At 42.3% G+C, this 23,642-nt stretch overlaps 1 protein-coding gene across 3 annotated transcripts in view; it reads left to right on the top strand.

The window, feature by feature from the left end:
* The window catches only part of KDM4B (lysine demethylase 4B), a 264,403-nt gene extending 244,128 nt beyond the window's left edge, over window positions 1-20,275 (top strand). For all 3 annotated transcript variants that reach the window (XM_031947800.1, XM_031947802.1, XM_031947801.1), the window contains 5 exons: window positions 4,755-4,940; window positions 5,039-5,203; window positions 5,971-6,090; window positions 16,141-16,233; window positions 16,638-20,275. In XM_031947800.1, the coding sequence (XP_031803660.1) occupies window positions 4,755-4,940; window positions 5,039-5,203; window positions 5,971-6,090; window positions 16,141-16,233; window positions 16,638-16,823 (750 nt within the window). In that variant the 3' untranslated portion in view covers window positions 16,824-20,275. The remainder of the gene's footprint in view (window positions 1-4,754; window positions 4,941-5,038; window positions 5,204-5,970; window positions 6,091-16,140; window positions 16,234-16,637) is intronic.
* Window positions 20,276-23,642: the final 3,367 nt, after the last annotated feature.

Below are 23,642 nucleotides of genomic sequence, written 5' to 3'. Positions count from 1 at the left end.
CAGAGTTATTTCTCTGTTGTGCAAATGGGTTTTGTACACAAATGTGGATGTAAAAAGCATTCATTATTCAGGTGGAGTGATGGAGCAACACAACGCGCAAGTGATAAATCCTCTTGCACAGGCTCTTTATGGATCATCTGACATTTCCAGCATGCATCCTCTTCATTACCAGCACTTGTAACGATGAATTAAAAATCCTTTTACACAAGGCTCACTTGTACTGCTTAATGGGCCTCACAAGGAAAGCATTTAACTCCTGCAGGCCTGCCTACCAGCAGCCTAGCACCATCGTACCTACTTAGTATCTCTTCCCATAGCTCGCTCATACTAGATCCAGCCTTCTTGGTTATATGTCTGTGGTTAAGCAAGATGATTTCACAGGAATGTGATTTATATTTACATATACCAGGATCCCATGTAGGAAAGAAAAATGTGTCCTTATTAGCTTGGACCTAATTCAAAATACCTTCTCAGACTGCCTACTAGATTATCAGTTCCTATTGTTGTTTAAGAGATTCCACATCCAATGGCTTAAGCATTAAGTATACAACAGCATTTTGGATCTAACCAATCTTAGCCAAGATAAGGAATAACAAGAAATGAACTTCTCCATATTGTATAGATCAGTGATCTGATTTGATTTAGCTTGTTGTAGCTTCTGCATAGGGTGAATGTTTATAAATAGTTTGTGGGATTTCCTTCTTTGAGATGTGATGGATTTCTGTGAAGAACTGTTCTAGATAGGAGTAACACACAAGAAGAGTACGCCATTTATCTGTTCTTAGAATATATTACATGTAAACTCTGAAAGGGCTTTGGACCTGGTTCTTGATACAAAGGAAGTTCTATACTCTAATACTAGGAGTATTTATTGACTGAATTAGATCACCTGTCCTGCACACCAACAATTCTTTTAAGTGCTGCATGCTTTAGATCATTTTTAACGCAGACATGCTTTGTTGCAGCTTGTGAGAGCACTTTAATGCCCACTAGGAGTCACTGTAGATCTACATCAGTAAGTACTGAATGGTTCCTCTGGAATCCCAGCTGTGTGCATCTTGGTTCAGTTTTCTGTCCATACCTGTAGCCCTCTTTTTTCAAACACATAGCTACATAGCTCATTCTTAGTGGATAACGATTTGAATTCAGCTCCTGTGCCCCTCAAAACTGGTCTTGTGGACTACCACACAAGCCATAGGATCTTAGCAATTAGATATGGAAGGGACTTCATAAACTGTCCAGCCCAGCCCACAAATGAACCAGAGCCTCCTCTACCGCATCCCTGATAAGGGGTCTAAAAATTTACCTGAAAGATGTTTACTACCACCTCACTCAAGGCAGCCCATTTCACTTTTCAGTGGCTTCATTTGAACACATTCCTTAATATCAGGCCTAATCTGTGTCTGTTTTCTGCCAAACAATTACTTCCTAGTTCAGCCACTGGAAGATATTACTAGTCTCTAAGATCTTTGCTAATCCTCAATATCTGGCTCCTAAGGTACTAATATATAGTCTGTTGCTGAGCTGTAGAAGAGTGGTCCTCTGCTGGGAAGCTGCATTTGCTAACATTGCTCTGATGGGGTCTGATATTTCCTAAGGAACCTTTAGGCCTGTGTCTGACTTGGGGTAAGGGCGTGAATAGACTGGATTCAGGCAGCAGTGTCTTTGAAGAATTCCAGGGTATCTGAATGATCCATCAGTGTGTCATTTGCATTGAGCCCATGTGTCTTCCTTCACATGAGGCTCTCTTAATCCATCCAACCATGCACTGTTATAAGAAATGGTCTTTGCATGACTTCTGATTAATGGTGTATTATGGGCCTAAGTGTAAATTATTTATGACGTGGAAATTCAGAATAATTAGCTGTCATTTCTCAGTGGAGTAAATGAATTGTAGTGTTCATCATGCTAGAGACAGCCCATTCTTCATGCTGAGCTCTGATCTGATTTTGCACTATGCATTTGCTCTAAGAATTTTCTTTTATGACCATGGCCAGATGGATTTGGCTCTCATCCCTACAAAGTTTCTTTGGATGGCTACTTCTTTTTCCTTTACAGCTTTCTTATATTCTTGATTTCCTCTTCTGGATTCTTTAAAAAGTGTGTCTCTTCAGGTAGGAACCAGCCTACTTATTAGTGATTTGTTTTAATGAAATATACAGAACTGGTCACTCTTTGTTTTTCATGTTGTCCATTTTGTGGAGGATTCTGGCAGTAACTCAAGTGCTATTTACACCTTTGTCATTCTGTGTTGGTGGTAGCTATCACAGCAAGGAAAATCCTCAGGACATGGAGGTCAATATTCCCTCATGAAGGAGTATTGAGCATGTTGTATATCAGCTCCATCCCTGTTGATGAGAGAATTTTCTATTGACAGTTTAGTAATGAGATCTCATCACTATTGATTCCAGTGTGGGGCTACATTCCTGCCGAGCCCTTTGCTGTAATGCTTAGCTAGTATTTGAACTCAGTTTACAGAATGATAAAGAAACCACTTATTAAATGCTCAGAATGGCATTCAGATAACATAAAAGGGCTTGGCTCAGTCTCTGAAGCTAGCCAATTCCTAGGACTACCATAGCTTCGAGCAGTGGGGTAAGGTGTGATATACCCTAATTACCCCTATGGTGCTCAAGGCCCATGTTCTCAGGGTTAAGGGACATGTAGCAGTGAGGTCTTCAGTTTCATTGAGGCTGGTGATGCTTGGTGGGTCAGCAAGGGCGAAACCCTTCATCGTGAAGGTCCTCTGTTTTGCCTTTTTTAAAGCAATTGTGCAAAAACAGCTTTCTGTGGAAAGAAAATCAGAACAATTCCTTTGAAGCTTGAACAAAGCTCCCAGAGGAAAGATCAGAATGGAAATAAGAGTGGTCTGAGGCAGTTCTTTGGAAGGGATGTAGCCAAGCCTTTGCTTTTGTCAAAAAACTTATGTTTGGTCAATCATCAAGCCCTTCTTTGACACCTGCTGTGTGCCAGGTACTGTACTAAGCCCTAAGGGCACAGGGAAAGACAGAAACACAGGCTTGTCTTCAAGGAGCTCCAAGTCTTCCAGCAGGGACCACAAGTACAGCCTGCATCCTAGACCTCCGCAGCATAAGGGGGATGCTCTTTCATGGGAAGGGGGAAATTGGGAACAACTTCTTACAGAAGGTGGGATTTCATCGGAGCCCTGAAGGAAGCCTTTGGAGCTGAGAGGCAGAAGGGAGAGAAGACAGTCTGTTAAGCCTGAAAGACAAGGAGTGAGTGAAGTGTGGGGTGGGAAGAGCAGCAAGATCACCGGCACTTGCTGCAGGATATGTAGAGGGTAGTAAGAGTGGTGCAGCGGACAGAGTGCCAGGTCTGATGTCAAGAAGACCTGAGTTCAAATCTAGCCTCAGACACTTAGTACCTATCGTGATTCTGGGCAAGCTACTCAGCCATTTGCCTCATCTGTGAAATGAGCTGGAGAAGAAATGGCAGACTGTTCCATTATCTTTGCCAACAAAGTCTTACAAAGGGTCACAAGGTGCTGGACATGATGGAAATGGTTGAACCGTGAGGATAGTAAAGTGTAAGAACCCTGGAGAGATAGGGGAAGACTGCAAAACCCAGAGAGAGCTGCAGTCATTTGTTAAATAAAGAGTGACATAGACTGATTTTAGGTTATTCTGGCAGGTGAGTGGAGAACGGACAGGAGTCTTGAGATACTTGAACAGGGCTGAGGCAGTAGGTTGAATATGAGATGATAAGGAGCTGGTGACCGAGATGTGGAGAAGGGGGCCATGCCAGGACATCTAGGGGAAGTTGAAGTGACAAAATCATTGAGGAGCATAGTGGACATGGAGAGTGAGTGTACACCAGGAGTTAAGGATGTCACTGAGGGGAGGTGCCCTCAGCAGCACAAGCAACCATTCAGAAGATGGGAAAGTTTGGGGGAATGGTTAAGGGGTGTTTTGAATGTGTTGAGTGTGAAATGTCCATGGATAATCCTATTCAAGATGTCCTAGAGACAACTCTGCTACTAACCAAGTAGTTTAATCTCTCTGTACCTCATTTTTCTCTACTAGAAACTTAAATGGTTAAACTAGACTGATCTCTGAGCATCCCTGGAAGCAAGGAAGGACTTGAGTTCAAATCTAGCCTCAGATGCATAAAATCTGTGTGATCCTGGACAAATCACTTAAACCAGGGCTCCTCAAACTTTTTAAATGGGGGACCAGTTCACTGTCCCTCAGACTGTTGGAGGGCCAGATTATAGTAAAAAACAAAACCTTTGTTTTGTGGGCCTTTAAATAAAGAAACTTCATAGCCCTGGGTGAGGGGGATAATCGTCCTCAGTTGCCGCATCTGGCCCGCAGGCCGTAGTTTGAGGACCCCTGACTTAAACTCTTTCTGCCTTAGTATTTTCAACTACTAAACTGGGGTCATAGTAACGCCTGTCTCCCAGGGTGGTTGTGATGATCAGGTGAACTAATGAATTGTACAATGCTTGGCACAATTCCTGGCACAAAGTAGACACTTAATAAGTACTTATTCCCCTTTTACCTCCTCTCCTTCTCCCTTCCTCCCAGAATTAAGGAGAGGGATCAGGGAAGATGTCATGTAGAATTCTAGTTGGCCTTGAGGAAAACCAGAGAAGCCAGAAGGAAAAAAAGGACAAGAGGAAGAGAATTTCAAACATAGGGACAAGCCAGAGACAATGCCCAGAATCCAAAAGGGTTTGTAAATTTAGGTAAAAAGTGAATGAGCTTAGGATTTCTCTGTTTGTGTTGCTTCAGAAATGTGTTTACTGTCGAAAGCGGATGAAGAAGATATCTGGAGCTTGCATCCAGTGTTCCTATGAACATTGCTCTACTTCTTTTCATGTGACTTGTGCTCATGCGGCTGGTGTCCTCATGGAGCCTGATGATTGGCCCTACGTTGTGTCCATCACTTGCTTTAAGCATAAAACAGGCAGCCAAGGTGTAAGTGCTTCTTTGTATAAAAGATTTCCTTTTGTCTCGGTCTTCATCAGTGCCCATTTGGATTATTGAGATGTTGACTTTCCTCTGCTTTTTTCTAGGTCCAGTTTCTAAGGGAAGTGTCTTTGGGCCAGACAGTTATCACAAAGAACCGCAATGGTCTCTATTATCGGTGCAAAGTAATTGGCACAACCACACAGACGTTCTATGAAGTGAACTTTGATGACGGTTCCTACAGTGACAACTTGTACCCAGAGAGCATTATTGTGAGCATCCTTGAGATGATTCAAGGGGTTTGTGAGGGTGGGGAGGGAAATGTTTTCCCTCATCATTTGATGAAAGAGACTGCTATTAATAAGCCAAGAATCAGCTAGTAGTTGAGACATCCAAGACTGGGGCCATGTGCCTCTTTCCCCCCCTCTCCCCCCAATACTGCCTTCAGGAGTCTTGTACTTTACCTTGAGACATGCATGTTTTTGCACCGGCAAACAGTTCCTTTGTTTTACCCAAAATACAAGTGAAGTTATTTGTGATTACACAAGCTATAAAAAGGACTGCTTTACTGACAGCAGCTAGCCAAGGGCATGAACTGTTCACAATGTTGAGCTTGTCACCTGAGTCATAGCTCTTAATTCTTGGACCTGTCAGGCCTGTGAGCTAGAGGGGATGATAGTATTTAATCTTTTAACTCCTCAGTTTATTTTCTCACATATATGTCTATGTCTATGTATAGTATCTATTTAATTCCTTCAGTAAATAAGCATTTATTTAGTTCCCAATTTACAAAATCCTTGGGCTAGGCATTGGGAGAGATACAAAGATAAATACTACTTACTTCAAGTGAAGCTCTTCTTTTAAGAAAATGGCAGTTATTGTTCTCACCAGAATCATCTTGGCCATAATTGTAAGTGTTGGGAAGCATTCAATCTTGGGCATAAATGGATAGCAGTAGGGCAAACACTTGTTTATATGTGGCTTTCCAACTTAGAAATACGTGTTCATTGCCTTTTAAACTGTATTGTTTTGTCAACAGAGCAGAGATTGTCTCCAGCTGGGACCACCTCCTGAAGGGGAGTTTGTTCAGCTCCGGTGGACTGATGGAAATATCTATAAAGCCAAGTTCATTTCAGCTGTGATCAGTCATATTTATCAGGTAAGAAGGAAGAAATTTCTGTATCTATCACAATCTCTTTTTAAGGAGGGCTGGGGAAGGACATGACGAATAGACAAAAAAAGAGCAGATAGTCTACTTTTGGAATATTAAGAAAATTCATTGACAATGGAGAATAATGATGAAGGGATTGTTTTTCAGCTGTCAAGATTGTGATAGATACAGAAATTTCTTCCTTCTTACCTGATAAATATGACTGATCACAGCTGAAATGAACTTGGCTTTATAGATAAGTTCTGGCAGCTTCTGCCAAGATGACAAATCTCAGGTAGTGACGGTGTGTCTCACACCTTAAGGTATGGCTGAGCACAGAAAAGCTCAACACCACAAAGCTGATCCCTGAATCATTTTTGTCTGTTTTGACACTGTCATTCACTGCCTAGTAGGGTCTGGATGATCTGCAGTGGTGGTCAGGAGCTTCTGTACCACTGAAATCATCAAGCCTTGAAACATGAGAATAAGGAGCAAAGAGCAGCCACCCAGGTCTCCATTGCCACGTATGCAGCCCCTCTTCGGCCTTCCTGTGGCTTGAGCATCAGCCTTTGGAATTGAGGCTAAAAGGAAGGTTGGGGGGAGTGCCATGATGGTACTGGTATTGTGTGTGCTGGTGCTCTGATGGAGAGCATGCCTTGTCCTGTAGAAGATCTAAATTCATGACAGGACAAAATAAGGAGGAACCCACTCCCTAACAGAGACACAAACAGTTTCTTTGTCTTCTATTAATGAGGACAAATCCTGGTTCCTGCCTTGGAGTTGGACCATCTGGCTCTTTAAGATGGATAAATCTTAATTCTTGATTCTTTTTCTTTCTGCCTGGGTTATGCAAAGAACTTGGGAGTTACCAGAGACAGAAACATCCATAGAATGGGATGGTTCACTTGTTACAATGTGACTATGAAGATAGTCATCTAGCATCTGGGGGAAAGGAGCTTGGTAGGTACAGCTCCAAATGGTACACCATCCCGTGTAATTTGCATTTGGTTCTGTGTAGTTTGCTCTTGTAATTAAGCTAATGTTGATTTATATTCTCTAAGCAAGGATTGTTAGGAATGGCATCTCTTTGGGTTTTTAAAATTTGTAGTAGATGACAGCTCAGGGGAGGAGCACTGATTTTTGTTGACATTTTACAATTTTTAAATTACCCACTTTGATTTTGGTCAACAAATTGGATATGTGACCTTAAGAAAACACTTCCAAGTAGGAGGATATAAGAGTCAGAGAACCTGGGAAGTCTTTGTTTTCCCAGCAGCTAATTGTATATTCATGGGCAAACCACTGTAACTCATCTGTAAAAAGAAGTTGGTCTCACTCTCTTAAGGATCTTTCTACTTGAGGTTGCATGTGATCATTTAGTTAGACTCCCAGTTACCTTTCTGTCCTCTCCCATGCCCTAGCGTGGTCAGTACCCTGTGGTCAATTGTGTTCTGTTATCCCTCTTCAGATTATTATCTTCCCGTCTGTAATTTCCAACCGCCCTAGGTTGAGGAAAGGCCATGAGGTCATCTAATATGAGAATCAGCTGAAGGGCTGGGGCATTTATCTCATTGAAGAGAAAACATGGGAGAGACATAGTAACTTTGTCCATATATTTCAAGGGCAGGCTGTCATGTAGAAGAGATCAGAACCAAAAGGAGTGGAGAGAAATTGTAAAGAGGCTGGTCAAGGTTTGAGGTGAGGAGAACTCTCAAAAAATGAGAGTAGCTGCCTCAAGAGGTCAGGATTTCTCCCCCTCTGTAGATTTTCAGGTAGTAATTGGATATTTGTTTGGTATATTGTAGGAAGAATTCTTTGAGTTTGAACGGGGACTGTCAGGATGACCACTGCATTCTGTTCCAACTTAGAAATTCTGTGATTTAGATTTGCTGTTTAGACATTTTCCAGGTTTTTAATGCCCCTCCTAAAACATGTCACTCTGAAATGAATCCAATATTTCATGTGAGCTAACCAAGTGAGAGTACATGTTCTAGTCCCTGGAGATACAAGAAGCCAAAGTGAAAACAGGCCTGCCCCCAGGAAGTTTGCAGCCTAGCCAAAAGAAATGACATTTACATATGTACAAATATGTACAAAATAGATAGTTGGAATTCAGAATTCAGAAAAGGCATGGAATAGAGCCAGGACAGAGGCCAAGAGAGGTTGGGGCATGAAGTATCATGTTTGAAGCTAGAAAAGAAAGCTAGTTTGGCTGGACTGTTATGTTGCATGCACTTAGGCTGGAAAGGCAGCTTGGGATCAGGCTGTAAGGACTTAAATGCTGAACTAAGGATATTTATATTTGAACTTGGAGGCAATAGAACCACTGGAGTTAATTGGCTAGGAATGTGACATGGTTAGACTTAGACGTTAGGAAAATCGTGTTGAAAGCTCATGTGAAGGTTAGCACTGTGAATCTGCACAGTTGGAGGGGTTGGGGAAGAAGCAAGGTACAAAGCTTAGGGAACAGTATACAAGCCGGCCACAGCAATGTGATATAATGGTAATGGGTAATTTAGTTGTTCAGATATCTGATAGAGCTCTCTCTTTGCAGAATCAGAGCAGCTAATTCTTTTTTTGAACCAATAAGGGAAAATAAAATTCTCATAGAAGAAATGGTTACTGTGGGATGGTGCTGATGAGAACCTTTAAGAAGTGACCACTATACCTTAGAATTTTTCTTGAATGAGGAGAGGAAAGTTGGGCATCGATTGATGGGCATCCTAGATTTTGGTAGAGCCAATTTCAGATGACTGAGAGAAAAGATAAAAAAGATTCTGTGGCTTAAAATTCTAAAGGAGACGGCATTCTAGGAGGTGTATGAAATTTGCAGCAATGAAACTGAAGACACAAAAGGGAACTATCTAAAGAGAGAGATATGTGGGGAATAGTCTGACCACTTACAACACCAAATATATTCCTCTTAACTCCCTTACCTAGTGAACTATTTCTTAGAATGAATAAAACAAAAGAGAAGGAAAATGCATTTAATCAAAACCAAGAGATCAGTCAAGTCTGACATTATATGCAGTGCTCCCATTATATTTACCCAACTTTCAATTAACAGAAAAAACTGCTAATTAGGGTAAATAGGGCAATAAAGGATTATGGAGGGAAGTCAGAACTACTCATCTCTTATTTTGCTTCTCTTCTCTCTATTGAGAAAATATTCTTTAGCCTAGAAAGGACATGACAGAAATGTCTTTTTTTAGGAATCTAATAGCCAACAGAATCAAGGACTAGTAAAAGTATCCAAAGTTACTCTTCTCAGTGATGATTATTCACCAGGACCAGGAGAACTATATACTTAGAAATACAAAAAAAAAAAAATTAACTGGGCTTTGTGATTGTTGAACCATTGTCAGAGATCTTTGAAAGATTGTAGAGAATGGAAAGAGGTATTGCAGAATTGGATAAAGAGCGAATATTGCCTCAATTTTCCAAAAAAGATAAAAGAATGAAATCTGCAAGTTTCAATCTAGTGACTTGAATTTGAGTCTTGGTTAAGAGATGACTGACAAGTGTCTAGACATAATGGCTTCATTACGAGGAGGTTATAACGAGGAGGTTAGGAAGTCAGCCTAACTTCATATTCTTTTTTATAGGATTAGTCAGTTGGTAGATCAGATACAATTTGTAGGTAGAATTTACCCAGAGTTTTTTATTCTGTTCTTGTGGACAAGATGGAAAAACATAGTGAATATCATTAACTGGATTGAGAATCTAATGAATTGACTAGATCCAAAAGTAGTTTTTAATGATTCCATATTGATTGAGAAGGTCTTTAGTGCAGTGCCCAAGGGATCTTGAGCAAAGATATAGTAGCATAATCTGCCAGATCTACACACTACTAGCATATCAGCAGGCTAGAAGGTGGAGCCAAATCTAATGGGATGAAATTTAATGGGAATAGGAGATAAAGCCTTATACATGGTTCTAAAAGAACACTCATAAGGGACATGATATCCAGGTCTGCAGACATAAGAATTTTCTCCATTACCTCCAAGATTGAATATAAGGTACACTTGTTTTAACATACAATGCCTTCACGGCCTGATCCCACTGTGCCTTTTCAGACTTATTGCGTGCACACACAGCTGTCTAACCAAACTAGCTTTCTTTTCTAGTCTCACACATGGTATTCCATATCCCAGTTCTCTGCCTTTGTCCTGGCTGTCCTCCATTCCTGATCTGAACTTCCACATAAAGTATTTTTTGAATTCCCTCAATCATCTGGTGTCTCCATTGTGTCTGTATGTGAATGTTGTCCCCCTTGGCTAGACCTTAAACTTCTTGAGGGCAGGGACTGTTTTCACTTTGGCCTTTGTAACCCTTGCTCCTAAAACAGTACCTGGCACACAGTAAGTTTTTAATAAAATGTTGCTCTCTTCCCTTTTGCCTATCTTATTATTTTAAATAAGATTATATCTTTCCAGGGTCACATTCTAGTTATGAGTCTCATCTCACCAAATATTAGTGATACCTAGGAGGTCTCTAGTTCATCATGCTTATTAGTCATATTTAATATACTTATATGGAGTTATCAGAAACTTTGGGTTTTATTACCAGCTCCTGTGAATTTCTAGATATCATTACCATTCTTCCTACATTGGAGCTACATTTTTTGGTACATGGTTTGTGTACATATACTTAGGAAGTTTTTTTAGTCAAGTCTTCACCATTGGATTGGAGTGAGACTTCAATCTCTCCCTCTCTCTCCTCCCTTCTTTTTCCTTCTCCCTCCTTCTCCCTCTGGCTGTCTTTCTCCCCCCCCCCCAGACACAGATACATAAACACACCTTTAATCAAAACTCCCATTGCCTCAATGTCAGCTATCAGCCAGATGTTAAGAGTAAAACAGATTAAACTAATTCACAGACACTAAAGTGTGAATGGCTGATGGGTTTAGTGTGCCTAAGATCTGTTTGCATTTTAAAAGATCTTGTTAAGCAACTGAATTTCTAGTTGGTATTATCTTTGTGAGATATTTTTAGAAAAGGGACTTTTCCCAGAAATGCACCTCCTCCTTTTTATTGTAGAAGTTTCAGGCTACATATTAACATGGTGTATATAATCTGTTTTGCTTAATTGTTTTTTTTTTTTTTTTTCTAGTTATCCTCAGGTTAGGAGTGTGGGTAGGGGGTAACAGAGCCAGAAGGAATTGTACTTTGTGGTCTATGAAGTCCCTTCCAACTTTAAAAATCCTTCATTCCTAAACTGGGTCTTTTCACTGGATCCTCAGGAGAAATCATTCCTAAAGAATCTAGAATTGAACACTTGTAAGGAACCTTACAGAATATCTTAATAACTAAAGAGAGGAAGCCCATTCTCCCTTGGCTCTGGGCACTGGTCATCTTGGAGTCCTCACACTTTGAATCCCATATCCAGGCTTCCCCTTGGAGTAACCATTGTCCTTGGAATTACCAATTTGTTTCATTTGCTCTTAGAGGATTAGCTGGTTTTTCTGAATTTGAAATTTTGTTTCATTCATTAAACTTAAGTGATTTCTCTTGAGTTGAGAAGATTCTTGTGCCTGTCTCCTATGATCCTTTGTAGTTTTGCATTCTTTATTTTTTTTTTTTTCCTTGAGAAAACTAGTGCCAGGAAGTATGCTTCTTTTTTTTTTGTCCTCCCTTTAGAAGAACGTAAGCTTCTTTAGTCTGTTTTTGTGGAACTCTTTTTCTGGTTTTTTTTTTTTTTTTCTTGAGTAAGTGAGAAGTTTTGGTATAGTTTGTATTACTTGTCAAGCAACTCATGGTAAGATATGTCTCCGAGACAATTAATAGATGGTTCAGTTTTCAGATGTGTTTTGGGCTATTCTGAGCGTGACAGATCTGGGGAATGAAAACTACACCAAAATCTTGAGGCTGAATATTTATTTGTGTTCTGTCATAGGCCTGGTGTTGGTGCTCCCTCAACAAGAAAAGTCTTGAGTTGGGGTTGATAATGGTGTGCACTCTGTCTTTGTTCCCTAGCCTCTTGCCCAGAGTGTGCCCATGGAGGAGAGTTCATTTCTGTTAGCTATATTGGACTTTCTGGAGGAAAAAAAGCAAAGAATCTGGGCTAGACAAAAACCTGTTTAGGGGAAAAGTTGGAAACGGATGATCACACTAATGAATAGTGCAGTGTAGTGTACCTCTGCCAGAAGGTCTAGTTCTGCACCCATAGGTTCCCTCCAGAGCTTTTATTTCCTGTCTGTAGTATGGAGATAATATGCCATTTATTTTCCACTATCATTGTGAAGAAAGCACTTGTTCATCCATTTTGTCCTCTCTAAAGATGAAGTAAATACTCAAGTTCTTCCAGGTGGTAGCTCCTGATTTGTGGGCTATAATTCATAGCTATTCCAGCTGACTGCAGTTGAAGACTGGTCGCACTCTTTGTTTTGCTTTTTTACACCTTTTTATCTTTTACAGTAGAGTAAAAAGGACCAGTCAGAGGACCTGGGTTCACTTTGTGACTCTTTCCTCTTTAGGTTCTAGTTTCCACATCTATACAATGAAGGATTTGGACTTGATGATTCTCCAATTCTAAATATTATTTAAGCAAAATTTTCCTCTGTGATAAATTCTCAGTACAATTTTGTGCAGGGCACTCAGCCATAGTCAGACACACTGTAATTCACCTTTTAAGATAGTGATTCTCTTTTTGGTCATTTTGGTCCTCTTCGAGAATGAAGGACAACAACCAACTAATCAGGAGCCCATCAGAGAAATACTGCCACCCTTCTGCTTGACCATAGGAATCTGCTTCATTCCACTATAATTTTAAGAATCCTAATATTCAATAATTCAATAAGTAAATATTTACTCTTATGATCAAGTATGTATTAATTGTGATTAGGTATATGATATAATTATAATAATATATTATTATTTAATAGTTAAATAATAAATAATTCTATAATTAAATTGGGATTAAGAATCTTTATATCTATAGTGATTTACCAGGTGCTAACCTTGTTGTTTTCGTGTCCCGGAGAGAATGTAGGAATTTCATGTTTCTGTAGGTGGGGGAGAAGTAAAGAAGATTCAAAGAGTAGCCCAGAGCCAGTTTTGATAATTGGGGCTGCAAAGTATTATGGGAAGAACACTAACTTTGGGAGTATAAGAAAGCTGAGTAGCAGCTCAGCCATCAGTTAGTTGTGAGATCTTAGGTACATTACTGCCCCTCTCTGCCTTTCATTTGTTTAAATTGACAGGGTTCAACTAGGTTACCCCTAACCACCCTCCCAGCTCCCACACAACATGTGTAGTTGATGAATTCCAGTTGGGCTCAGTTTGTTCCAAGGAGAGGAGGAAATGGCAGTAGCTGCCACTCCTGGAGGTGGTTTATGGCCTGGCCCCATAGGACTCTTTTCAGGCTGTCCATCCCATCCCACACACCCTAGCTCAGAAGGAAGTCAAGCTGACACAGCACTTATTCACTATGTGTAAGGACCACACTGAGTTATCCCTTCTTTTGCCATTTTGTCACTGATAGTGGTATTCATCATAGTTTGGTGACAGTTCAGAAAGTAGTACTTCTGAATGTTTGCTATGGTTCAGATTTCTTTCCCATTCATTTCTATAATCTGTTCAAACTGATCTAGACTTTTCCCTTTCCTAGAGCATGCTCTGTACATTTTTTTCTTATTTTTAGTCCCCTCATCCTGTAGGCCTGTACTTAACCTTCTGAATTCCTATCTGTCCTTTAAAGCCCAATTAAACTACTTCCTATGTGAGTCCTGCATGTGCTTATAACAAGTACACTTCTGTAAAACTATATTGCACTTACTTCTGATTCTGTTTTGTCTACTGTAGGAGCTCTGTGAAAATAAGTATTCTTCTCTATACCATTTACGTCTCCCAGCAACTAAACAGAGCCATCCCGTGTTCTTTAGGGGAACAGTTTAGTTACACACACATTTGTTGAATTCTTGCTATATGTAGTGCCTTTTGCTATGAACGCTTGAGACACAAAATGGTCAATTAAGTGTGCTTCCTTCCCTCTTGGCATTTACAGTATCCCAGAAACTACCAGGCAGGTATATAAATATTGGGAGCAGGTGGACAGGATTTGCAAGTGCAAATAGTGTTAAGGGAGTTGCCTGGGGCACCTGTTTAGTGTCAGAACTCAGATTGGAACTCTGGAAAATGAGTCTTCTTGACTTCAGAGCTGTTATCCTAACCTACCTAACTTCATATTGTCTCCCCCACAAGACTGTGAGCCCTTTGAGAACAGAAATCAGCTTTTTTTGTTGTTGTTGTTTTTGTGGGGTTTTTTGGCCTGCCTTTGTATTCTTGGCAGTTAGTATAGTGTTTGGCACTTATTAGTTACTTGTTATTATTAATAATTTTCATAATTACCATTAGCATGCATAAGGCATGAACTCAAAAGAAGGTATTACAATGCATTACATAGAACTGCCTTTCTTTAAGCAGAAGAATTATTTTCCTAAATTGAAGGGTTCTAATGACTTTGAAGTAGAATTACTTCCACTCTTTATTTTTGAAACAAGCATCTCTTTTCTATTCCCAGATACATAATTCATGTTCTAATCAGTGATCAGGGAAAGCAGTTGGGAGCATGAAACTATTTAACACCCCAGGTCTTTACACCTGACTGATTATTCTGCCATTTGCTAAAATAAAAACATATTTTGATAACTGAAATTGTTTAATTTGGGTGAAAATGTTCCATTTAAATGGGAGAAATCACTGACTAGCGCAAGAGTGATCACCTTGTGATAGAAGATAAGAAAGAAATTTTGTTTTTTCCCTCATTTCTATTTAAAATAGCAACTTGGAGATTTTTTAAGTGTGAACATTAGATTTTATAAAAATTACAGTCGCTAACGTCACTTTTATTTCTGACTGAACATCAGATGTAAAACCATTGTCTTAGATATGGGAAAACTCAGGTCCAGAGAAAAGTGACTGGCCCAGGGTCATCCTTAGTCAATAGCAAAGCAGAGATAAGAACCTTGTTCTTCCCATCATTAGTCCAGTGATGCGTGATCCCCATGACACAAGTTCAGATTCTTTCAGTCGCTAGGGCAGTGTCAGGAATTCCAATACAGCCAGTTGTAAATACTCAGATATTTGATTTTGACTTGGTGATATCTACCTAATTACCCTGAAAGATTTTATGATGAGATAAAATGTCCTTTCAGGCTGATAAGCTGTTTTTATTAAATGTCAGTAGGAACTCACCTGGACTGCTATATCCTAGGGATCTTTTGAATCTGTTCTCTTGAGTCACTGTAGCATTCCAAAACTGATCACTTCTCTACAAATCCAATAAGGAGTAGTGTTTGCAACCTTGAATTCTACCTCTGCCATGATAGACCTCTCTGCCTTGCCATTTCAAATTTTGATGACAGAAATGATACGCACTAAGTGTCTCCTCTCCAAATAAGCATAACCATTTATAAACCAGTTCTTTGTTTCTTCCTGTTTTTCCTTCAACTTTTATGGAGAATGCGCTCCAACTTGTCGATGTCCTTAAAAACTTTGTTGTAGCTGTCCTGAAGACAAAGAGGTGGGCTGAATTAGGCTGACACTGATGCACACTATATGGGCTGAAAGAGTTTGGGCCAAGGCAATCTTTTGACTCTCGGCAGCTTATCATCACAACCACCACATAGTCTTAATACTAGGCACCACATAGCCCTCTTTGTAGTGGCTAGAAACTGGAAAATGAATGGATGCCCATCAATTGGAGAATGACTGAATAAATTGTGGTATATGAATGTCATGGAATATTATTGTTCTGTAAGAAATGACCAGCAGGATGAATACAGAGAGGCCTGGAGAGACTTACAGGAACTGATGTTGAGTGAAATGAGCAGGACCAGCTGGGGACATGATTCTGCTGGGTGACCCAGGGGCTATGATTGCATCCTTACTTAAGGGTGAGACATGCAGACTAGGGTCAGTTTCATCCATTCAACAAATGTTAGGTCTCTGCTATGTTCAAAGCATTCGGTTAGACTCCGGGAGGAGGGAGGAAGTTTAGCTGAGACATGGCCCCTTTAGTTTGATAACATCCAGTGTTTTGTTTCTGCTTCCATTGTAGGTGGAGTTTGAGGATGGTTCCCAGCTCATGGTGAAGCGGGGTGATATTTACACCCTCGAGGAGGAGCTCCCCAAGAGAGTCAAATCAAGACTGGTGGGTAACCCAGAGGCAGAAGTAAAGAGCATGGCTGCTTTTTAACAATGGCCTTGTTGGATTTGGGAAAAGCTAATAAGCTTTGTAACTTAATTCCTAGTTTTACAGAGTGAACAGTATAGAAGATTAAGAGACAGTCAGAATTCAGGGTGCTCATGTCCATCTAGGAAAAAGTCCTTTGAGCGGGAAGGAGAAAGTAAGGGAGAAGGTGTGGGGAGGGTCTGCCTGATGACGCTGAGCCTGAAATCCCTGAATTTGAGGACCAGAGTCTGCATGGGAGGAGCTCCAAATTGTCCCTTTGTCTAAGGCCGCCAGCCCTGGGGGCATGGGTGTGTCAGCCCCTCTGGAAACCGGGGTCCCCCTTGGGCTCTTCTCTAATGCAGCCGTGTTTTCTGTCTCTGCAGTCCCTCAGCACTGGTGCTCCACAAGAGAGAGTATCCTCAGGAGAGGAGGCCAAAGCAGCAAAGCGCCCAAGAGTGGGCAACGCTCGAAACTCTGAGGACTATGGACAGAATCCTGATTACCTGGCCTTCATGGAGAGCCTCCTGCAGTCACAATACCAGCCTGGAGCCCAGAGCCACATGTTTTAGTACAAACACAATTTTAGAACCAACATCTCGTGACCTCCCCCATCCCCACCCTGACCCCCTTTGACCCCAGCAAAGCACCCAGGCAACTGTGGAACAAGTGGACAGCCCTCTCCCTTCTCCTTTCCCCTCCCCCCTGCAATAACTTGCTGTGAATTCCTTTCATCTACATTTAATTTTGACCATCTGAGAGACTTGTCTGGCCACAGGCTACCTCGACTCTGCTGAACACACTGCTGACGGTCATAGGAAAGGAAGCAATGGTAACCTCTCAGATTGCGTGTCACCTGGAGGCTTTAGAAGAGCTTGTACTCCCGGAGCCCATGGATGCCTGGCTCTTGTCTTAGGCTAGGAAGGGTTAAACGTTACATTACAAAAGCAAAAACTACTCAGATTTTTAAACCATGTAAAAGCTCTCATCTTGAAAAGGTGCTATTTCACTGACTACTGAAGCAGCCTTTGGAATTGTGATTTCTGTATATAAATCACCTTTGTGAAGTTCTTTCTATAAATACTTATTGTTAAAAAAAAAATATAAGAAAAAAAAGGAAAAAGAAGGAAAGAAAAAAAAAAAAATCCCCAAACTGGTTTTCTAGATTTGTGGCTTTAAAAAAAAAAATGTTCTTTTCCCCACAAACCGAAATGGGATTTGAGTAACACTGAATACGAGGGAGAGAAAAACATCTCATTCATTTTCTTTTGTTGTTATTTTAAAATATTATTTGTATATTGAGTGGGCAGGGAATGTGTTTTAGCTGGAGTGTCTTGGAAGTTAAGGGTGTTTGTGTTCTGAGCAGCCCATTTGCGTGTTTCTGGTACTGCTCCCTCCTAGTGACTGTGCTGAGGCTTGTCAGTCATTCAGGTGGGGCTGCAGGTAGGCTTGGGGGAAGGGAGGGAAGACGTGCTACCTTTGCTCTGCTCCAGGTCGGGGGGCTTGCTCCCCAGGGCTCCAGGCCCCGCCAAGGCTTCTCCCCTTGGTGTTCTTAGAAGAGGAAGGTTGAGAGCTCTGCTCGAGCACAGGTCCTGGGTGTGCGGGGACCCTGAGTGCGTTTGCCATTACCCGGTCCCGGCAGGCTGGGTGTGTGGCCAGCACCTCGGTGCATGTCTGGCCAAATAAGTACTTTGTTTTCTGGTTTGCTTGATCTTTTGCTTCTTAACTGTTGTGAGAACCATTCCATAACTGAAGTCCCAGAGGTATATATGTGTGTTTGATTAAAGAAGAAATCCCCTGACCCCTTTGTGGCTGCAGAAGAGAGACCCCTGTAGGTCACCCCCGTGAGGGACGCTGGAGGCAGGCCTGGATCTTTTTGGTGTGCTGGGCATGTGGCCGAGGTGTGTTTGGTGGTCTCTGTTCATTAATAATCTAGCGGAAACTCGTTTGGGGGGTTTTGTTTCAAACTACAAAAGATGTCTCCCCCATCCCCCACAGCTGAGCCAGGTAGCCATGAGCTAAGAGGTGATCTGAAACTGGGGAAGGAGAGACAGGGAGAGAGGCCTGGACTTGGGGTCAGGGGGCTGCCCCTGGGTGCCGTGACAGTGTTTTGGGTTCCCCGGGGACTCCTGGGAGGAGGCTTCTCTGCGAGGTTAGCCGTATGTTTACACTGACTCCTGGTAAGCCTGGTCAGAAAGGCCGGCCTGTGGGTGAGCCCCAGGGAACTGCCTGCCCTCCGGGGTGGTGCAGCCCCGGCTCCTCCAGGTGGGGGCGGGAGTTGAGCTGTTGGTTTCAGCCTCAGGTGAAGCCGTGTCTTTTTTTAATCTTAGATTAAAGAGAGAAAATGTACTTTTGTTTGTCGTTTTGGAGAAAGTGAGCAGAGCTGAGGTCAAGCCTTGCTTTATCTGGCTGTGTAATCTGAGGGGTTTCCCGCCATTCACAAGAAAGTGATTTAAAGAATAGTCTGCATGTATTTTTTAAAGATGTTTTAACAGTTGATAGGCCGGAGAGAGCACTATTTAAAACAGAAAGTGAGAGAACGTTGACATCTGAGAACTCTTGCTGTGGAAAGGGAAAAGTGAGGGCTGGGGAGGAGGGATGGGCAGTGGGGTCCTTGAGTTGTGGGGATCTCCTTCGTGTAGCAGTCCTGGCTGAAACAGCACCTTTCCTAGATTCTGTTCTAGTCCCTTTTAAAGATGACGCTTTATGTTGTCAGAAGGAGCAGCCTCGTATTCTCCAGGGGCCATATTCAAGGAGTGCTTTTTTGGAATGTTACTCTGGACTCTAGAAGTTGGACTGACTGACCCCTGGATGAGGCTGCTCTTCCCTGCCCAACATACACACACTCATACTCACACTCACACACGCTCACACTCACAGACGCACACACATACACACACACACACACACACACACACACACACTCCCTCTGCCTTCCAGATTTGGGCTGTGGGGAATGACGTGTGCTATAGTAGCCACAGTATTCGGGGAAATGCACATTTTGTTTTCCCAACCAAAAATATTTGCAAGTATCTTACATACTACAAAATTCCAGGCTGCTTATTATTTTATTTCTGAGACGTGCCTTTGGTGTTTTAGGTGGCAAGAGGACAGATAATCTAGTCCCTCTTTAATGGTGGTGTGCTTTATAATTCTCTCTGAAGGAGACAGACAATTTGGCAAAGAGCAAAAGGCCCATCCAACTGAGTATGCACAGCGTGGATGTGTAGGAAATGTGTCTTGAGATGAAAAGATTGACGCAGTGCTTAAAAGCTTGTGTGAGGACTTCCAAGAGAAACCACTTAGGACCCCAGGCTCAGCCCCTGGAAGAAGCTGTAGACATTTTCCAAGCCGGCCGTCTCCCTAGTCCGAGGCCCCAAGGGTTCGGTGACCATTCAGCGAGGCAGGGAGTAAGCAGCAAAGCCAGCATTCCAGCCAAGATGTCCACCACATGTGGCCGCCCCGGCCCGGCAGCAAGCAGGCGGAATCCCAGGCGTGGGGCTCGGACCAGGCCTCCCCCACACCTTGTAGACGGCTGGGGAGCGGGTCTGGGGCTCAGAGAGCACAAGTGGTAGTCGTGTCCGGAGTTGGAGGAGAAAACAGAGCAGAGGATCATCTCGCTTGTGCTGTTGCTCACTCGTCCCCTTTCATCCACGCTCCGGTCGGCCCGCCAGCTGTTCCGGGCTACGCAGAACGAGGCATCCCATCTTCTGTCTTGGTGCCTTTGCCGGGTTGTCCCCCACACCTGGAATGCACACCCTCCTGCCCCGAGCTCGTGGAAGGCTCAGCTCAGGTGCCGCCTCCTTTGGCAAGTCTTTCCTGATCCCCCAGGTGTTAGTTCCCTCTGCCTCCTGAAATTACTTTGTATTTACTTACCTGTACATGTTGTATCTCCCCAATAGAATGTAAGCTCCTTGAGGGCAGGGACTGTTTGGTTTTTGTCTTTGTATCCGGAGTGCCTGGCCCAGTGCCTGGCACATCTTAGGCACTTAATAAAAGTTGTTGAATTGTTGAATCCCTCACACTTCGGGAGTAAGTGTGAATCTTTTCTTCCACCTCTGCCACCCTGGCCCATCCCCAGTCCCAGGGCCTCTTAGGCACCCCACAGTCCAGTTTGCCTGGGATTCCTGGGATTGACTTGCTTCCCTTTTAGTCCTGTTGTCACTGGAATTCACATCCAGTTCTTGCTCCAAGTCCAGTGTTTTTCTAACATACCACAGCCGGCCATCCCGATTTTGTTTTTGACTTCACAATATGTTTTACATACAAGAAGAGGATCACTTATGTGACTAAGCAAATTCTCCTCAGTTTCCTCATTTGTGAAATAGGAAGAATATTACCTTCCCTTAGGAGAATCAAAGAAGGAAAAAAAGAACTTAGAAAAATAAGAAGGGCTGTGAAGATAATGATGGCAACTCATAGTTATTATAAAGCACTTTGAGGTTTCCAAAGCTTTTTATATGCATTTGACCCTCACCAGAGCTATGTGAATTAGGTACTGCTATTTATCCCCATTTTATAGATGAGGAAATTGGCAGAAAGATGAAATGACTTGCCAGAGGTACACAGCTATTAAGTATTCACGCCCAGATCCTGACTGTCCTTGGAGTTAGTTATCCAATGGGAGCCTTTTGCCATATGGATCTGTGTAGGAGTCCTAGAGTAGTGATACAAAACACACAGTCTGCACTCCCAAGTGTACCTGAACCAGATTAAAATGTAATTGGGAAATATTTCTAGCTGGTAAGAAATCCAGTAAAAAAAACCCCAAAAGCTAATATATTTTGGGAGGATTCAGAGATTGTTTTTTCTCTTTTGGATCTCTGGGAAATATTTAACAATACACAAAAATGCAATAAAAGTGAGATTTTAAAACCAAGTCTCTCTGTGGCTCACAAGGTTTTTTATATATGATCTGTTTGAATATAATATCACTGAACAGAAAGCCTTGCATCCTAGCTGGCCGACCCAGTCACTGACTCCAAATCAAAGTTGAGGCTGGCTTTATTTTGGAGAAACAAAACCCATTTCTGTTTGGAGGTGGTGTTTAACAAGCCATATTCATGATGAAACAAAGCCTTCCAGGATAAAACGCTGTTTGCTCTTCAGGAGAGCATGTAACCAGTGGCCAGACTCCCTAACCCGACATGAGACAAACCCTTCCAGCCTTCACTGATGATTCTGGCAACATTAGTAGGAGAGAGTTCAGCCGGCTGTTTCTTTTCAGTGTGTGGGGGCTGACAGATGCGCTCTAGTCTTCAACCCAGAGCATAGAACTGTGGACAGAGAGGGTAATTTTTAACCTCTCTGTGGTCCTGCAGGCAGCTTGCAGGTGGTCTGTTTTTGTGCAGATGGTGTGCAATTTTGTTCTGCTTTTGAGACCTGGTAAAATAGAGTAGCAATTTTTGATGGGCCATCATCTGTCTCTGGCCAGAGCTGAAATGCAGGTCTTGATTAAGGATGAACAGACACCAAATGTCTTAATGTGTGTCACTGGATGAGTCCCCCTGCCAAGGAGGGAGAAGAAAAGTTTTATTTGTAGTTGGTTAGGAAACAAGGGGGAAAGATGACCCAGCCCCAATCATGTAAAGTGTGGGGAGCCTTAGACTTGGAGTCAGATGATAGGGGGTTTGTTTATTTGATTGCTGGCTCTGCCACTCATTGGCCTGGACCTTAGATTTATGCCTCTCAAGGCTTCAGTTTGCTCATCTGTAAAATGGAGATAATGTTTGTGTTACCCATCAAGGAAGGTCCTGGATGAGCCTTTAAACACTAGAACCTCATATAGCAAGTGAGTCATCCAAGGGCAGAACTTCAGTGTAGGCCTTTGTGCCTGAGGCAGGCTCTCTCCAATTCACCTCACTGCTTTTTAACCTTTGTAGTTATTGAATGGATAGAATTTGCTGAGGAACTAGCATGATTCTGAAAGAATACCAAGGGTTCCAAGCTCCAGAATGATCTAAAAGCAGTGATGACTGCTAAGTATATCGAAAAAGGATTTTTTAAAATTTTACAGAGGATAAAAAGGTCAGAGGATGGTTTAGAATCACAAGGATAGTGATGATGGATGACATGGAGAAAGCTAAAGTAGTCAGTTCCTTATTTTGCCCCATTATCTCTTCCAAGAAACATATCCTTTATCCTAAATGGTTATGTCCAAAAATGGTCATGAGGAAATGGGAACCCTGTATACCAAAGAGGGTGGTCAGAGAGAAGTCAGGTCTTCCTTGGGATCAGGTCACCAGGGCTTGGATAAATTTTTAGAGTCTGAACTTGGGTGTGATTTCTGAGCCACACTCTTGGTGATCTCTAGGTCTCGGAAGATAGAGGGGGTCTTTCAACACTTTCAACAGCAAGAAATAGCCAAAAAGATCCAAGATGTTAGAACGCATTGAGAGACTGGTGTCTGAGGCTCTTTGAGTGACCCCTGGTCTTGCCATCCTGGACCCTGCTCAGATCACACCTGGGGCATCCTGTTTAATTCCTGGTGCCATATTTTAGGAAGAAAGACACTGAAAAGCTAAGGAGGGCAGAAGAACGAGTGAAGGATGGGTCAGAGACCTCAATATTTAGCCAGAGGAGGAAAATGATAGTTGTTTTCAGTTATTTGAAGGGAAAATGGCATGATTTTTCTCTCATAAATCCTCCGAGTCAGAGCTAGGAGTAGTAAGCGGGAGGGTGGATGAAATTTAGGACAGGTTGGCAAGTTCCTTCCATTTCCTTTCCTATAGAGAATTGAAATAGGTGACCTCTTCAGCCCCTTCTCAACCCAATATCTGTTATTCTAAGTTTTGGAGAAGCAGATGGAGGCTAGATCTAAGGGAAACTTCCCTGACAAAGCCTCCAACAAATGAAAGACTGCAAAGGCTGGATATCCGCCTCACGGATGTGTAGGAAACCGGGCAGCCCTGTCATGTGGATTTGGAGTCAGGAGGATCTCTCAGTCACTAGCTGTGTGGCTGCTGGGCTAAATCACCAAAATTCTCTGCCCCACTTATCCCTTGGGGACTTCCGTAACACCGGCTCCCAGGCTGTTAAAGCGCTTTGCACCCGCCAACGCAGAACATCCATCCTCTTGGCTCTTGGCTAGCGTAGTTGGAGGGGGGGAGGGCACACGTTGTTGGGACATCTCTTGGGTTTGCACTCAGGGATTGTGAACCATGTCCCAAATGGATTAGTAGTATCTATAAAAGGCTGGGAGGAGCAGGTAGGGAAGCCCTTGGGGTGCTAGGCCAAGGTTACTTCATATTAGGGGAGCTGAGGAGAAGCTCACCCCTTCCCTCTTCTAGTTGCTCATTTTAAATGTCTGCCTCAGTTTCCTCCACTGTAAAATGAGAATACAGAATTGTTGGGAGGATCAAGTGAGATATCTGTTTAAAAAAATAAAGGAA

This window comes from Sarcophilus harrisii, chromosome 1 (assembly GCF_902635505.1).
Source record: "Sarcophilus harrisii chromosome 1, mSarHar1.11, whole genome shotgun sequence".
Taxonomy (NCBI): domain Eukaryota; kingdom Metazoa; phylum Chordata; class Mammalia; order Dasyuromorphia; family Dasyuridae; genus Sarcophilus; species Sarcophilus harrisii.
Note: the sequence above shows the minus strand (reverse complement) of the source record. Positions and strands in the feature narration are given on the sequence as shown.